We start from the raw sequence: 18786 nt of genomic DNA, 5'->3' as shown, positions 1-18786 counted from the left end.
TTACCTGCCTATATAAATTGCAATTCATATATACCCAGACAAATCACGTAAATCACGTTTTTGGCCAAACAAGCAAACAAATGTTGACGACCTTACCAAGCGCAAATCTCCAGCCTCCCACTGCCAAGTTCTGAATGACCTAACGGTCGTTTTAAAATACTCACGCCAAAGAAGTTCTCAGTCGGGAGCGGCAAACATTGGAGTGGTCAGATCAGGAAAACCAGAAACACATTGGGCTGCAAGGATAAAGAATCTCCGTGCGCAGGGTACCTCCTCAGTAGATTCCTGTCCTGTCCTCCTCAGTAGATTCCTGTCTTTCGTCAAGACCACTCCCCTGAATAGCTGCTTCTCCGATGAGGTCAACGTTGGGCGCCAATTTGTAGAAATAAAAAACCTTTTAAGAGGTTCACTGATGCACCTGGTCCTTAAACCAACAAAGAAGAGGATGGCACGGAAGCTGTAATATCAAAAGAATGCATTTATTAACCTCACATGAGGGAGACTGCATCAATACGGTACCCTCAGGCCACTGTAAGACGCAGTCTATTGAGTACAGAGAACAGGGGCATTATACATGCATTTGTAGCATAGTCAGCATGAGACCAAGGGGAGGTACTGGCACATACAAGAATAGTTATTGACTAATATGGGTATACAAAAATTGCTTGCTCAACAAAGTGGGAGGGGATACATTGGCAGCTAAAGGTCTTTCTGAGCACGTGCAAGGCTCTGGCTCAGTGCTGAAGGAGTTAACTATATCACATGACACAAGCAGAATACAAGGGCAGTCAACAGTGAAGAGGGAAAAAGCACATGGTGAGGACATGGCTGACTAAAATGGCTGCCACAAACAAAATGGCTTCAGCTGATGTTAACAGCGATGGCAGCTAGTTTCCACAGCTGCTTCTAAGCATCCCTTTGTACCATTTGACACCTGGTTGATCTCTGCCTTGCAGCGCTTCTGTTGGCAGTGCTATCGCTCCATAAGACGTATGGCTTTTAAGTTGCGTAGTAGCACAGTGTCTTTTTTTGCCGCCTTCCCAGCAGGTTCTCAGCCACCAATGTGTAGCCTTCTCAGTGAACCTTTCATTAACGTCAAATGCTTTACACAGAACTGGGGCTGCCCTTTGACTTCACATATGCCAAACGTCGATTCTGCACTTCAACTGAGGCACGCACAAGCAGTTTGCTGGGCCTCGGCAAACTCTCTGGGAGAACACTGTCAATATTTGAGTTACATATACCCTAGTTCGTTGCGAGTTGTATAAAGCTACCCTGTCTGGGTACTAGCCAATGACCATGCCACACATGGAACTGAGCATAACACCTCTTTATTCTTCTGCGTGTAACCAAAAACTCAACATTCTAAGCTTGTATTGAATTCACTATGCTCTAATGCTTACCTCACAGTTCTATGGAGTCCATCAAGAGCCACAAAGATTCCGTCATTACAAATACTAAAGTGTGAATGCACAGAACAACAGTAGATGGCTCTGAAATCTCAGTGGCAAGAAAGATATGTGCTGTTTTCCATATGAGGTGTTTCCTTGTGTCCCTGTGCACAAAGAATATAAACAGATCATTATAATTCCTTACCTTTGAAATCTAGAGTCTAGGAATTCTATCTTTATACCCAAACAAGAACAGACTCCAGTTTACCAGTTGGCAGGATCATTAAATGGGGTGCTCATATGGGAGTGTGTTAAATTCCCACAAAGAGAAAACAATTTGGGATCCTATCAAAGACATTAGACCCCTTTAGACATTTCAGAATAGTGTAGATTGACCAATACATAAATGCACCCTCAGAGGGAAGCAACTATACTGGTATTTAGCAGTGAGTGCATCTACATATGTGATATCCAGGCTAGGCTTCCCTTTCCTTCTTTTGATTGCACGTGTCTCCGAGGTGACTCATCTCCTTGTAACAGTGGTATCACAAGAGTATTTTACTGGCTGTAGAAGCATAAAGATCAGTGCTGTGTAGATCACTACCAAGTCGATGGATCATTGAGCAAATGCCCTGTCCACTCGTATAATTTATTAGACTAAGACAGAATTAATGAACTGCCATGACTCCCTCTCTCGAACCATTACCACTCTGGCCCCACCTCTAAAAGGGGCCCTTTGGTACATCACCAAATGCAGACAAAGGTAGGGGACTGTTTAGGGGCTCGCACACACAACGTTGGTGGTGCTAATGCTAACCCATTTGTGTTGCCATCTTACTTTTCCATATGGCATAGGATTTAGGCATGTCTATGCAATCAGGACATCTGTAGATCAGATCACTCCATATGGCCATCTTGCAGCATCTCATGATGGATCTTGTGTTTTACTAGGTTGACCCGATCCCTGAAGGGATCCCAGGATAAAGTATCCCATGGTGCTGGTAAGCAGCAACTTCCCAGGTAGGTTCCTATCTATCAGGCACACAGCACCAGACTAACTAGCACACTTCTCAGCCCACCTGGATAGTCACATACTGCTTTGTTCACCTCAAATATGTCTCTGCTGTAAGAATTGACAAGTTGATAATTTTTTTCATCTTGTTTCTTATATTTTGATCGATGTATTAGAGTAGTCCTCCTATCATGTCTTGTGGGTTGCTTCTTAGTTTGAATTTTAATTCTGCTTGCCGATATGAAACCTACTACCTAAACCATCAGAGAATCATGGAAATCTATGTCCAGGCTGCAATTTCTTCAAACCCTAATCATCTTCTCCTTATGGGACAAAGCTCATTTGTGGTGAGTACCGCTAATTACCAGTGAGCACTTCCTTCTTCTTTTCTTTAAAGTATGCCAATCCAGGTTTAAATGCCCTCACATGTGTATTATAAATACATTATTTAATTAATGCAGATAGACTAGTAGTCAGTGTTGAGTTTGAGCTGGTGGTTGGAGGTGGCACACACCAGCACTCATTGTGGGGACCAGCACTTATTTTCCTTCATCAGACTTTGACCCCAGCACTTATTTTCCTTCATCAGACTTTGACCCAAGAAGAGAGAAAAACATCCAAGGGGGAAAGACGAAGGATGACAAAGATGGCAAAAAATGTGACAAACGGTAAAAGCAGGAACCTTTGAGAGTTAGATAAAGAGGTGTGGAGTGTTTCATGGTGGACTAAAGAGGCATGAAGTGGAATCAAGCCTATGCAGCCTTGATATCTGGCACGTCGGCATTCAATAGTGCTACAGGTGGGCTTCTCAGCAAAACGTTAGGCCCCAGCACTTATTCTTTTACAAATTAAGCACTGCAAGTAGTGTAAACTATTGCACAAAGCATTTGTTCTTTGTACATTGCTTACATTTACAGCACAAATTTAAATGATCGACTCATACCAGAGAAGACAGAAATTATTAAATTAGCGTCCCTAGTGTTATTATCTACTTGTGGGTAGATATGTGGTACCTCTCTAGATTACTAGATTTCTAGAGCATCAGTTTTTGGTATTTTCATACCAGGCACATGGTCGTCCTTTACAGTAATTGGGAGGTAGCCTGAATTATATCTTAATTATCATTTTTTATAAAAAACAAATGGCACTTCGCCATAGTGGTTTGAAGGACATCAAAAATACGTTCCTAGTCAGGCCAAGCCCACTGTGAGACAATTTATAATATTGAGAGCAATCCATTATGGCAGCCTTATTGGTCGTTTAATAATAATGCTCACCGCCATTTTCTCCTGACCAGATTCAGATTTAATTTCAATCACTGATTTTTAGGTGTTACTAGAGGATTTTTCAAAGTCAGACAGTTTTTGACGTCATAGTTCCCGTGCCTGCACTGTCACATTCGCACTTTACTTGCCCTATTTTAATATGTTTGATTCCGTATCTTCGTGTTTTAGTCCTAATGTTATGTTTTAACTTACTCCTTTTACTAAAGGTTTTAGCTGGTCGCTATCAAATTGGAAATGCACATGTATTATTGGGCTGTTTTTAAATATTCATGTATTGAACTTGATTTTAGGTGCAAATGTTTTATTTAATGTGCATATATGGTCTCTAATGGCCGGATAAAGATGTATTGATTGATTAAATGGTATTTGTATATAGGGACAGAACCCTAATGCTATGCTATGCTTCTTGCTCGTTTGCATGCTTGCTTATCTCAGTTTGGAGCCAGGATGCTGATTTTAGCCAAAACATTATTAATTTCCACTTTCAATAGCATTGTTTCTAAAATCAGTATCTACTCCTACATCAGTCAATAATCAAAACAAACAACAACATCTACTCCTATGTGTGCTGTAAAATATTTTAGATGGTCACAGAATCAAACTTGCTATTTTGTGGGTGACTAAAAGTAGGGTCCAAATTGAAGTTATGAAGATTATTTTAAGTTTAAGATGTACATTAGTGATGTTAAGATTGACGGGCACCTTTTACTCTATTAGTCAGTGTTCTCTGATCTCTGAGGAAGGGCACAAATTTGCACCAGATATGCTAGTTACAAAATGTAATGTTGACTGATTTTTGATTAGTTCATAATTTACCATTGAAGTAAACTTTTTCAAAATACATGTATGCAATGCAAGTATGTTATGATTAGAGTACACTCTGCATTGTAACATAATCCAAAATTCATGAAGATTTTATTTTGACAGTCAAATTGTAGTCCCTTTTCTGTGTCTCTGATCTGTCCCAGATCTCGGCTTTGGGAATCTCGTCACTTTAGTTGTATGGTGTGATATATGAAGATAAACATGAGGTCTGTCAGTAGTAAGATTTAAAAATGTATACTGCTATGAAATAAAATTGTACCAGAATAAAGATCTCTGCGCCATATCTGTACTCACATGTTCTTTCTTCTGATTTCTGCTTTTGTTACATAGAACCAGCTTTCAAAATACATCAGTAACATTGTAATCTGGATTTGGGATTTCCAAATAATCCTTTGCGGACTAATTTTCTGAAATATATGGCATTTAGTTTCAGTACTTAAACTGCACAACATGTGAAGTGGGAGGCAATATCCACTTTTTAGCCTATTTATTTTATAAAAAACCTCCTACTTATTTTTATAGAAAAGTGACTAGAAATTGTTTATCTTTCACTGCAGGAGTGGAGCAACGAAGCTGCAGCGACTGCTAAAAAGGTTGCTGCGAAATGCATTTACAAACACAGTTCGAAAGAAGAAAGGACAATAAGCAGTAAGTCCAAACTGATGACATCATACAGCACAATCCTATTTTATTGCATTTAACATTTTAACTGACCTCTGCATGCCAGAGTAGCTGCTTCTAAGTGCTTTGTAAAATCACTGGCATACTGTTTTAAAGTGGGACTGCAGAGAAGTGGAGTGATGTTAGATTTGAAAGATTTTTCTCTAAAGTTGACCAGCCCAGTAGGTTTCCTAGGCTAGAAGGGGTCTATTCTCAAGGGCCAGGCCTCGATTGTAGACATATTGTCTTCGCGTGAGCAGTTTCCTATTGGGTGGGGTGACTTCATGTGGATAGTTCTCTGCCAGCCAGGGGCTATACTGGTATTTTGTGCTCAGAAAATTCTTGCAAAAGTTATTTTCAAGATTATTTATTGAGCCTGATGTCTTTTTTTGCTTGAAATTGGAGACCAATGATTCTTTTTCCCTTAACCAGACATCTTCATCGCCTCCAAATTAGTTTATATCTGGCGGGGATTTTAGAGACAAGTTTTCCAATGAGTGAATTCCAGGATTAAGAACACATTTCTCACAGAGCGCTTGAGTAAACAGTTGTTTTCTTGGAAATGTATGACTACTTTGCTTCTAAGGCCCTCATTGGATGGAATTTGGTCGGTAATTTATCACATCTGATAAATCCCATTAACCTCCCAGAAGGACTCGTAATCATAGTACTAACGTGTGAGGCAGACCTGTGCCAAGACAGAATTACTTGCCGGTTTATTTTTAAATGTTTTATATAAAAATCCCTCCTCTTAACTCCTATTTACTGTTCCTGTTTCTGTCGCGAGTATAGACTCTTTGCTTCATCACTGGAACGAAGGTAAAGATACTCACAAGAGGGAGAAAGGGACCAGCTGTAGCTGTCCCGTTTTAGTGCCAACAATTGAGCGGCTTCCTGTTCGGGTGCTGCAGGTGGGGTGGAAGCTACTTCCTCATCCGGTTTGTGTTGTAAGCGGTACTATTTCTTTCAGCTCGCTGGTGTGTTGGCGATCACGGTAGCAGGTGCATGCGCGTCAGGAAGGCGTGCATGCACCATCTTTACCTTCTCACGTGTTAGAGGAAAATATATCTACTAAAGAAACACCAAGAATGACAAGTTAACAATACAATATGGGTTTATTACAATACTGTAGTGAGGATCAGTCACTACAGGAGAGATCAGTTCACCTCAAGGGAGATACAACTCGATGTCTCTGCCCCAGCTTAGAATCAGCTGTATTTATTCCTCCAAACCACTAGAGAAAAAAGTTACAAGCATAATATGTACGTCACAAATGAGTAGATTAAAATCAGCAGTTACAACAATTTCTTGGAAACAAAGCACATATAGATATGGGCCACGTGGCCCTCGCATCTCATATTGGCGGAAACCCCCTCGTTTTTTTCCCTATTGTCAAAAAGACAAAAGATTGGGTACATTTGTTATTAACAACATTTTACACACATCTTCCTGTGAAGCAAGTGATTATATTTTTGTCTAATGCTTTTTGGCCACGCTTATCTGACCTCTGACAGGTGGTTTCATCCATCATACCTAGCATCGTGTAAGTGGGACATGTGGTTTTCAACTGAAGCGACTTATGAGCATTGGCAAGGCTTGCACCTGGGCCAGTCCATCCTATGTGCATGCTTAATCTATGTTTGCATGTAGTAGTAACAGATTGCAAAAGACATGATTGACACCTTCCAGCTCAGTCTCTCTAGCAGATGAGCTAGTGGTTTGTGGTTTTTGTAGTTCCAATGTTTAAAACACTACTGGTTTCCCAAGTCTGGAAGAAGATATGATTTACGCTTCATGCAGTAGCTTATCTTTGTGACTGCAGGCCATTTCCTGACCTTTCAACAAACTGTGTGACCTGATAAGGTCAGCTGCACTCAATGTTCTTTGTAACATGCTTTTTTTTCTGACCTATTTCTCGTGCAGAGGCCTGGACCTGTATTTCCACTGAGGCCTAAAGCTGCTTTTAACTTGGAACTTCTGCATATAAGTTGCAGGCCTAAACTCTGTGTGTGTTTGTACAAAATGCATCCTATTTTTCCCTATATCACACAAGATGGCAATTAGTTACTGAGCCACCTTTAGCTAGTGCTTAATTTGTAAAATACGTGTTGGGGCCCCCGTCAGGCCACTGCAGCTTGCATTATTCATTGCCCTTATACGTGCCGCCAGTGACAGAATTAATACAACTACTAATTGACACACCCTAACAGTACGATATTTCAGACTATTTCAGACCCCAAAGCTACAATAATGATTTGGGCAGCAGATATTTGTCATATTTAATGTTCATTGAAATAATAAACAACTATTGTGTAAATCTCTAATTTCGATAAACAATACAGACTCTCATAAGTGCTGGGGTTGACAATTAAGTTCTGGTGCTTAGCACCGGAAACCACTGGCTCATATTACGCACTGCATTTAGCATAACTTCAGTCAAACTTTCCATTTTTCCTTTTTAAATGCTAACCTCTGGAGGCTCATGAAGTAAAGTAGCCACCTGTTCCTAAGGTAAATACCATTTTAGCCAGTATGATGTCTGCTACATCTCTGGGATCAGAAGAAGAGGCTTCTTTGTATGACTGAATGGATGAGAAGATTGACAGTTCTTTGAAACTTTCTTATGCAGTAGCAAACTTTGCAAGTCGTGCAGCAGTATATGTGACTTATTCCTCTCAGACACTTTTGAAATACTTCCAGCTCCTGTTTGATTGCTTTCAAGAGAAGAAAGACGCCACAGAGATTATAGCAACTATGGAACTGCTGGCTCAGCTTCTTTTGGATGTTTCAATTGGTTTCTTTTGGTCTTCTTCAGCAGGGGCTTCTATTGCTTCTTGGCGTCTGCTGTAGCTAAAGATGTGAAAGTTGGAACAGGTTATAAAGTCTCTGCTTCTACGACTTGCCTTTGCAGAAGAATAACTATTTTCCACACAATTGGATGAGCTGGTAAAGAAGGCTTTGTGTAGGAAGCTGGATCTGTATATGGTATACCACTAGGTGGTAATACCGTGCACAGTGCCCAGGTGTTCCCCAAAAGTGTACAGGGCTCAATCTAACCCAACGTGCTCTATTAGTGGTAGTGAGGGCAAGCAGCCTTAGGCCTAACACAGAGGAGTGTAAGACATGTATTGCACAACATTGACCAATAAGGGACACACGACTCAAAAAGGAGATCCACACCAATTTTTTTTAAAGAAGCTTTGTTTGAGTTTTACTTTGAGACCAAGATCTCCGCAATAAGGCAATTAAGTTTTGCAGGAAAAATACTAAAGACTTTCAAAAGTCATCACTGCCTTTTTCAAAGAGATCAATGTTATCCTATGGAGGAAAACAATAATGCGGGAAACAGGTAAGTACACAACTTATAGTTTCAGTCTTCTGGACCAAAGATCAGCAAGGGGCAAGGGTCAGGTGAGTACCAAAACTGCACCACTAGCGGCATAGGGTCGGCAGGGTGCAGAGGTAAAAATCAGAGTTCGCCCAATGCATTTCAATGCGGTATGAGGTGCTCAAAGCCAAACTGATAGCCATTAAGTAGATTGATTGCAGGGGGCCACGCTTTTGAGGTTAGAGCAAGCACAGGGGAGGCCACAAGGCAGCACCAAACATACACCAGCAGCATCACAGGGGCTGGGTGCAGGGTGCAAATACAGCTTCGGGCACCCAATGCTTTTCAATGGAGAACGTGCTTCGGACAAACAGGCGTCGCACCAGAGGCTGCAGGAGGGAGGCCAGCAACAGCAGGGGTTAGTAGAGATGTAGGGGGTCACTAAGGCCCAGGGACTTCGGGTGCAGGGATGTCCTTAGATGTCTGATTCTTCTTACAAGAGCCGGTCGCGGTCTGGGGGAGCTGCTGAATTTAGTCTGCAGCCGCTGTTGTGGAGTCCAGGAGGGGTCAGCCAACACTGAACTTGAGTTCGGGAACACTGGGAAATCTCTTCTGAATCGGTGGTCCACCTGGACACCAACCGGAGGCTTATGGTGCAAAGTGGGCAGGACTCACGGTTCCAAATGGTACCGAAGTCCTTTGTGTAGGTGTCTTGGGGACAGATCGGCTGTCCTCAGGAGACTCATCTTTATTGAAGGGCAGGCAGTCTTCCTTGGGTTCTGGAAGTCACTGGCTGCAGGGCAGGCGTTGTCTTCTTTCGGAAGGTCTTTGAAGTTGGAGACATGCCAGTAGTGCTTGGGCCAAGTCAGAAGCCGGCTTCAGGCATAGCTGCATGGCGTCTTCTTCGTCCTTCTACTTAGGTTGACAGGCACTAGCTTTTAAGGTTTGGGAGAGCCACCTAAATAAAAGATTTAGGGGCGTTTTACCGGAGTAGCAGGTAGGGCCAATGGGCCTCTTACCTGGGGTGAGTACCCCCTCAATTATGCCACCCTGCTGAGGGATAGGGCATAGACCTAGCCCTATTTGGAGGGATCTCCCCATCTTCAAAATGGCGGGAACTGAAAGATGTACTTTACCTCTTATATCCCACCTCCTATTCTTCCTAGGTTTCCCGCCAATTTTCCCACCCACAGTGGGGGTGCAAACCGAGGCTGCCATACGCTGCTAGCAGCAGACGCTGGGTTCACAATACAAAGGCGACAGGCCATTGAAGCTTCCTTCTAGAGCACTGAGCCCAGGATGTGCATTGTTTCTGTTCCCAGAGAGCAGAGGCTCTCAACCCAGGGGTCTAGAAACATGTATGGTGGTGGCAGGCTGCCTACAGACAGTCTGTGACCAAACCAGGGTTGGTAGGTTTTCAGGGGGTACCTCTGAGGTGCCCTCTGGGTACATGGTACAATAAATCCCACTCTGGCATCAGCGTGGGTTTATTGGAGGAGTAGTTTGGTCCCAACACTCCTGTGTTCAGTGAAGCCATCATGGTGCTGTAGAACTCGAGTTGTTGAGTTTCCAGCTCATGTACTCTCTATGGCTTCCCTGGCACTAACAACATTAAGGAATAGACCCTAATATTGTAGAGGCATATTAGCTCATGCAGATATGCCTGCACCTGTGATATAGTGCACCCTCCTTTAGTACTGGTAAGATCTGCTAGATAGGTGACTTATCTATATCTTAGGCAGTGATAGTTAGCATGGCTCACAGGCAGTGTGTCATGTTGACTTTCTCATTTTGCCTACACCACGCCATGCATGCTGCAGTGGCAGTATGTCTGACCTAGGTGAGGGGTTCCTAGGGTACTTTCTTCCGTCCCAATGCCTTAGGTACCCAGGTACTATGACTATGTATTTACAGACGGCCTGAAGGGCCAATTGCAGAATAGTGTTTAGGGAAGAAGCACTGGCACAGGGAAGCTGGTTGGCAGGTACTCTGTGCACTGCAATCAAAGCCACATCAAATACCAGGCAAAAAGTGGGGGCTAATCATGTCAAAAGAGGCCCTTTCTCACACTGTGGAAGAGAAAAAGTTGCTTCAGCCATTCAAACCTTTTAGGAATAAACGCTCATTTGTGAACAAGTGTTTTAATCAGGCACTCCACAATTAACAGCCCTTTCAATGCTGGGCTTGAGGTCGGGGAGCCACGGAAGCTGGAAAATCATGGCCACAGCAAATTTGGGGGCTTCAGCAGTCTAAACCAAAACAATCACAATTACTCTTCGATGGTGAAAGGAAGAATAAGCCGCTTTCAGATCGTTGGCGAGAAATTGTGTCTTACAAATGGGGGCTGATGGTGGTGGATCATGGTTACCGTTAGAACTCCACTCTTTTCCACCTGATCCCATTTTTGTGCAAATGACAATTTCCAAGAATCCAGTAAAAAGAGAAGAAGTGATTTAAGGGGTCCAGTCTCTCTGGCAGAAAGAAGAAATAGTGCCAGTTTCCAAGTCAGAAAGGACAATAGGATTTTATCCTCTGCTCTTTCTGGTGCCATAGGTGGATGGAAGCTTCCTTCCAGTATTAGATTTAAAATTCCTCAACAAATATGTGAAATGGATAACGTTCAAGATGGTGAATGCAGAGAATCATTCCTCTGGTTTCTTCAGGGGACTTCCTCATGACATTGGACTTTACAGGATGTGTTAGTTCAGGTGCACTCCCAGAGGTTCTTTTGCTTTCCGGTGGGGTCTGATCATTTCCAGTTCAAGGTGTTGCTTTCAGCATCGCCCCTTCTCCACAAGTGTTCACGGGGGTACTAGCACTGGTGATTGCACATTGGCATTTGATTTGGATACAAGTCTTTCCCTACTTGGATGGTTGGCCAATTGTGGCATCCTCTCTTTCCAAGGCTGGGGAAGATGTGTCCTGAGTGTGCGACTTTCTCAAATCTCTGGGATTTCTCCTGAATTAAACCAGTCATAGCTGTTTCCTACCCATCAGAAAAAATTAATTGGAGCTCTCTCCGATAAAGTGAAGGCAAGAGTTTTCCTGCTGGAGGGCTGGATGTTGACGCTGCAATTTAATCTCCAAGAGCTTCTTTAGTCTCAATCTTTCCTGCTCCTCAATGGCCAAATGTTAAGGGCTTGATTTTGCCTTGTTCAAGTGCCATGGGCTTTCTCCATCTGAAGCTGCTGGTGATCCATGTTCAAGCTCATTGGTCCCCAGCTTCATTCAATTACAATCTTCTCATTCCAAGTGATTCTGATGACTGATGCAAAACAGTGGGTTTGGGGTGTGACCGTAGGGGAGTGAGGTGCTCAGGCCAAGTAGGCCCTGTCGGAGGCTTGCAATTCTTCTCATTGGCAAGAGTTAGCAGCGATAGAAAGGACTCCTCAGCTTTGCTCCCAGGGTGATGGGTCATACGGATCTTGGAGAGGTGTGGTGCAGCGGCCAGGGTGGCCAACTCTAGAGTGCAGGGTTCACGGTTCGATGCCGGCAGCTGCTCAGCTCAGTTCCATGTGACTCTGGACAATAACTTACTTAATTTCCCTGATGGTCCCCTAGCGCCTTGAGACCCTTAGGGGTGAGTAGTTTGCACTTTACAAATACTGAAATTTAGATTTAGATTTGTAAAGATGGACAATCATGAGGCGCAGTCTTATAGAAACAGGCAAGGGGGCATGGAATCCCCCTCCCTAGCCACATTGGCTGACTAGAGTCTCTCCTAGGCAGAAGTCCACTTTATATAATTCAGAGCAATATATATTGCAAGCATTTTAAATCTGCAGGGAGACAACCTGAGCAGAAACATGCCCTTGTCAGTAGATTTCCATCTCAGTTTGCAAGCATTTAAGATGGTGATGAAGCATCTTGGAATTCCCTCTCTGATCTTTTTTGCATCCTGGTTGAATGCCATACTGCTGTGGTTGTATACAGAGAAAGATTACCCTGGGCCATGAAAGAGTGAATGCTATTGCAGTTCCATGACCTGAGCACCTCCTCCATGCCTCACCTCAGATTTCCCTTGTCACAAAGGTACTTCAGAGGATTTAGAGGGAGGAGGTAACAGTGATTCTGATGGCACCTTTTTGGCCAAAGGGACCATGGTCTCCATTGTTGAGTCTTCCAGAGACTGAACCTCTTCAGTTACCCTTCTTTCACAGGCATCCTCAGTTCCCAGATCTCTCTCTCAAACAGATCACCCAGTTGTGATTGATGGCTTGGGAACTGAGAGGGGTGGGTTGCAACAGCTAGAATGTTCAAAGGGGGTTGCCTGTGATATTCAATCAGTAAAGAATTCTGCAATTAAAGTGTATTCTAAGCATTGGAGACATTTTTGTGTATTGTGTTCTAAGAATTCCTGTGATCCATTTCACATTTTTGAGTTTTTGAGGAGTGACTTCTTTAAAGGATTAGCACCCCCTACTTTAGGTTCCCATTAGGCAACCCTTAGATTATGTAGGAAGCCTATAGGTGATCTCTCTGTTGTTCTTACTTAAGCAAAAAAGCTACTGAAGAGTTTTTAGTGAAAGAAGCTGGTGGCCTCTTGTTTGATTCCCTCCTGGGACTTATCGGTGGTTCTGGAGGCAGTTTGACACTTTGGATCAGGTGAACTTAGCATTGCTTTCATTTAAAGTGTTATTTCTGGTTGTCATATAATAGGGTAATTATCCTCTTTGATTATCACCTATCCTTATCTGAAGTATTTCCCTGAAAGGGTTGTCATAAATCTAGAGTTTCATCCTAATGTTCAATCCACCTTTCACTGCTCTCAGGAGATAATTTACCCGATTTGTAATGGCCTTGGACAGTAGCGGCCTCTCTGTACTTGCTGAGGGGCCACCTTTATCCAGGCAAGAAGAGTGCCTGTCAGCCTTAACAAAGGTCATTCTGACATACACTCCTCTGGTTCAGGTTTAGAACATGTCTAGCTCCTGGCTGACTGAGCTAACTTTGTCAGGCTGACAATTTCACAGCCCTGTGGTGGACCTCCTCAGCTCAGCAAAAGTGCCCTTTGGTGAGGGGGAGCATTGCCAATTGCAATCAGTTTTAGGCCCCGAAGTGCCCAGGGCAGAGTGGCAATCAGTGACACCTCGTCACAGAGTGGGATGGGGTCAGTATTCTCACTGACCTCATCCCACTCTGTGAAGAGATTGGGACTGCTGCCTTTCCTCACTGGCTGACTAAAGGTCAGCCAATGAGGGAAGGCAGTAGTGGCTTCCCTGTTGGAGAGCTGTGGCAGCAGCGGCCACCCTGTTGGAGAGCCGCTGTTGAGGTAGGTTTTATACTTTTTTTAGTTTTGAGCATGCGTATGTGTATGTATTACTGTATGTGTATTTGGTAGTGAGCATTGTGAATTGGTGTGTGTGCGTGTGTGAATGAATGGGTGAGAGAGAGGTGTCTGCAGAGTTTTTGGGTGTACTTGGAGTGGATGAAACCTTTTCGGGTTTCTCTGTCTCTATTTGTTTCTCATGGGGTGGCATGTAGAGGTAAAAAGGCATTGAACAATGGTATCAGTAGATAGGCCAAGCAGGTGATTGATCAAGTCTATTCCTCTATGGCGTTGGATTTGCCAGGGAGAGTCATTTCTAGGTCTACCAGAGCAGTGGACGCATCTTGTGCTGAGGCGGGGGAGGGAGGGTTACCCACAGGAGATCTGCAGAGCCTCTGTTTGGGCTAGTTCCTCTAACATTACAAGTTGGATTTGTTATTACACGAGACAGACAATTTTGGTTAATAAGTATTGAAAACAGCAATGAAGTAATTGTTGAAAAATACATTTCTGATTCAGAAGCATGTATTTGAGTCTGTGGTCATCTTTTCTTGCACCCACCCATGTTAGTACTATGACTATGAGGACCTCCATGGTATTTACCAGCTGCGGAAATTACCTGCTATTCCCAGTCTCAACTTGAAAATGAGGCATAACATATATAGCTGGTATTTAACAAAGAGTTCTGCATGTTTTGCCTTCTTTACTGGCCTTATTTATTTTGATCAGTTTGCCATATCAGATACTAAATCATAGGGGTCGACATTTAGCCTCAAATTATAATAAGCGCATAAGACTGGAGAAAGACACACCTATAGTAAAAGTATTAGAAATGCAATAGGTCTCACATTTAATTGTGTTGGAGCTGTTGGTGTTGTAAATGAGAATATGTTTGACTTATGTGTTATGAAGTGTATGTATGTGGTGTGTAGTGAAAGTATGAGGGTTGGATTGGAATTGTTAGCTGTGGAAGTGTGTGGCGTGGTATTTAGTGTATTGAAATTATTTGGAGTAGAAGTGTGTTGTATGGAGTGTAATTATGGGTAACGGTGCTGATATTTGCGGCATGTGGTGTGGATTGGAAGTTTGTGAAGTTGAATTGAGTGGCGTGGAACTTATGGATAGCTTTGCCTTTTTGGTGATGAAAAAGAACAAATAGGTAGGAGCTAAGTTTAAGATGTGTGTGGTGTGCTGTTGAATTTTATGGTGTGATGTAGAATTATGTGGTGTGGATCGTATGTATGTGGTGTGTTATGACATTTTGTTGTTGATTTCTATTATGTGGTTTGTTGTTGAACTATGTGATGTGTAATGGAAACGGTTGAGTCGATTTGTGTGGTGTGGAACTGTTTGGCGGTTAGTGAAATTAATCTGATTGGAATCATGTGGTATGGTGTAGAGTGTATTTATGTCGATTGTTGGTATGTGGTATAGATTGATTTTATGTGTGGTTTATTTATGTGGTAGTAAGAAAATATATGCACGCTTGTGGAGTGTTTAAGACCAGAAAAAAGCAGTTACCTAAAAGTGAGCAATGCAATAAGACTAGAAAATTGGGAATGCTCCAGGAGAAGAACAGACACAAAATGGACATGGCAAGCCATTAAATAAGAAGCATGAAAATGAGAGTGACTGTTAAACCAACCAATGGCAAGCAGTGGCCTGGCTACAAGCCCTCTTAGGCTCTTAGTTAAACCACAACCAGACACCTGTATGAGTATGTATGTATGAGTAAATATTTGTAAAAGTCCACACGCACGTACTTTAAAATCAAATGACTTTACACTTGTTAAAACTTTATGAGAGATTGGTATACATTTAATAATATTTAATAAAGGAGCTTTTAATAATATACAACCTTGTAGGGCGAGGTGAAATAATATGTGACGAAAAGGATGGAGACATTTAAAAATGTAATGCAAAAGAATGGGCATTATGTATAATTGTGCAGCCAGTCCAAAAAATGTGTTCGTCCTCTCTCAGAATCCTACAGTGTCCTCTTAGCCTTTCATCCTTCTGAGGTCGGTTTAATAAGTACAGTTTAGGTACGTATGTAACAATTATCACCTGTCAGTGTGTTCTAATATGCTTTTAGGGCTGAGCATGTGCCATACAATTGCAGGGTATGTGTTATTATTAAAAGGCACAAGCTTATTATAGACTCCTATGCAAAGTAGTAGGAAGAGTAAATTCCTTTGATGTGTTTCATTCAAGCCTTCCTCTTAGCTTTTTCCGTTGTTTATGCAAAGCGGACCAAAATCTGTTTCAGATGGACTCCGCGGAACATAAGACAAAAAATAAAGGTTTCGCTAAACCTCAAAGCGTCTCATTGATTTCCAAACAATGTCTGTGCTTCTCATTTTTACGCCAAATCTCTCTGGAAGAATCTTCTTTTCACATATCGCCCACTTTCTGTCCTTGCTTGCCCGTCACGCTCTTCCACCCGAAAAGAAAAAGCGATATGATGCAGGGCCAGCCGCGTCATTTCGCTTTTTTGATAACTTTAATTTAAGCCATGCTGCACAGCCACTGTACTGTACATCATGGCTAAAAGGAATTGGCAAAGCCATAGCTCTCACTTAGCTGAGACCTATTGGCGTTATCAATGCTTGTTTTTATTCACCAGTGGTAGCCAGGGCTGCATATTCCTGTTCGTGCCGAACAAATGAGAGTGTTTATGGTGTATGCACTCGAGTAGTATGTCTTGGTGTTTAGTAATGTGTACTCACTTACCGGTAATCTTCATTACCCCTATTAAGGTCCTTCTCGTCCCAGTCCTTACATAAGTGAGGCGATCCTGCCTCCGACAGGCCATTTAGAACGCTAGCATTTTAAAACAAGCATTTGCAATGCAATAGGTCTCGAATTTACGCAAGTTTGAGCTATTGACATTGCAAATGGCAATGCCTATTATATTTTTTTTCGTTTTAAAAACATAAATAAAAGGCATTGTCATTTACAATGCCAATGGGCTTTAACTCGTATAACTGCGAGACCTATTGCATTGCAAATGCTTGGTTAGGACTGTTGCCCTTGCTGCAGCCTTGAAGTGTGCAGACATAACAGGGTAGTTTTAGAACTGTGCTGTCCACCACCACCTCTTTCTGCGCCCCTGAATTCCACCCTCAGCTCCTCCCCTGCTGGAGAATTAACGAACGTGAGTGCCCTGTGGTTTTGTATTTTTCTTCCAGGGCTATCAAGTCTGTAACTGTTGCACAGGACCAAGGCGCTGGATGGTCTCAAGTTGCATAAACTTACACAAGTTGCCGACATAATGTATAGAAAATGGAAGAATGACAGATCGTGATTTAAGGTATTCCTGAGGGCTGTAAACTGCAGATTATGTGAAGCCAATGGCCCCTGTCGATAACAGTAAATTACCTTGTAATCCAGGCGGGGACATAAACAACTCGGACCGAGGGCTTTATTTCTTCCCACACTCCTGGCCTTGTGTAAATACACTTTATGAGGAAATGAGAAACACATTGAGGGTTGCTCTGTTTCTCGTCCATCGTGCTCGTTGTCAGGCCGTGTCCCTTTGTTAGATGGATGGGCGCGTGCTTCAATCAGGCGGATTCCTTCGGTTTACAAGGGGAATGTTTGTTTGTGTGTGTGAGTGTGTGCGCGCGAGCGTGCGCAGACGTGTGTGTGTGTGTGTGCGTCGATGTGTGTGTGTGTGTATATTGTTGTTCTTTTTGATGTACATGACTTCTGGTGTGAAACAAAAAGTGAACACCATCCATTTAAAAGATATGCCAGCTAGACACAAAACGGTAGACCCAGACCTGCCCAGCTGCCCTTTGTGCTTGTCGTTGGTACTTTAAATTCCCACTCAGTACACAACTTACGCTTTTTTTATGAGAAGATAATTAGGCCAATATGTGTGGTTTCAAGTTACTCATTAAAATCAAATTATTGATTGCGTTAGACACAGATACGCTGCCACCATGGCTCAGTCAAACACATACAGGCGAGCGCGTACACAAGCACACAAACAATGGCTAGACAAAGTAATCTTTGCAAGTGCGACGGCCTTAAGTGTCAGTGCACAGGAGCGCGGGTCGGATGAATGAGTGTGAGCCGAGCAGGCCTTGATGTCTGGCTGCGCAGGGCCCTTTCATGTGGCACAGAATCAACACAACATGATTTACAACAAAATAAACCCGGAGCTCTGCACCAGGACTCCAGGCCATTCCGAGGGTGTAACAACACACACACGTCCTGCTCGCCGTTTGCAGTGTTCGTTCGAGATTGATGAGAAATTCCGCATATGGCAAACACGCAACTAGAATTATCATAGCCAGAAGTTGCTTTGGAAAAAACTCACCTTTTTAATGGTTTTTATTTTTTGGGGGATCTCATTGATGTAATTCCAAGAAGCTCTTTCCAGAGAATATTTTCAATTATTGATGTATTTATTTATGGCAACAAATAATATATCGATCAGGAATGGTGCACACCTTGTCACTTAGGACAATAGAGGGTTTGAGTGAATTACTAATACCAATGTGGTTATATCTGCTGTTAAGTGAGCTGTTTCATGAGGGTTAAAATCTGAAAGGACAAACAGAAATCTGAATGTAGTAGAACACTACCTACCTACAACAGACCAGCGACGTGGGCAGCTGCCTCCTGCCTTGCAGTACACATTTGCGAAGGGGTTTCCACAGCGCATCAACGCGCGTCGCTGCGTTTTACGTGACTTACATCCATTTGAGCTAGAAACAAAAATTGACATGCGAGTAGCGGAAGCAGCATGTGACTTAAAGGTCACAGCTGCCGACATTGGACATGGGGAAGGTTCCAATATCGGGGGAAGGCTTAACGTCCTGTGATTTTGGGCAAATCACTTAATCTCCCTGCGCCTCTTCAAAAATGAATGTATCCTTGTGAAACGTAACTGTTGCTCATGTAAAGCGCTCCAAACTCTTCGGGTTGAGTTTGCGCTATATAAAACTGCAGCAAAAAATATCATGTTAAAGCTGTCAGAATCCCTCCACCCCATTGATGCCATC

At 42.8% G+C, this 18786-nt stretch overlaps 1 protein-coding gene across 1 annotated transcript in view; it reads left to right on the top strand.

Moving 5' to 3' along the window:
• LOC146822012 (cysteine-rich secretory protein 2-like) overlaps positions 1–18786 on the top strand; it is a 390191-nt gene that overhangs the window by 126192 nt on the left and 245213 nt on the right. Inside the window, exon 3 of the mRNA XM_085609952.1 lies at positions 5072–5162. Coding sequence (XP_085466078.1) covers positions 5072–5162 — 91 coding nt within the window. The remainder of the gene's footprint in view (positions 1–5071; positions 5163–18786) is intronic.

This window comes from Triturus cristatus, chromosome 6 (assembly GCF_964204655.1).
Source record: "Triturus cristatus chromosome 6, aTriCri1.1, whole genome shotgun sequence".
Lineage (NCBI taxonomy): Eukaryota > Metazoa > Chordata > Amphibia > Caudata > Salamandridae > Triturus > Triturus cristatus.
This window is presented reverse-complemented; position numbering and strand designations above follow the sequence as displayed.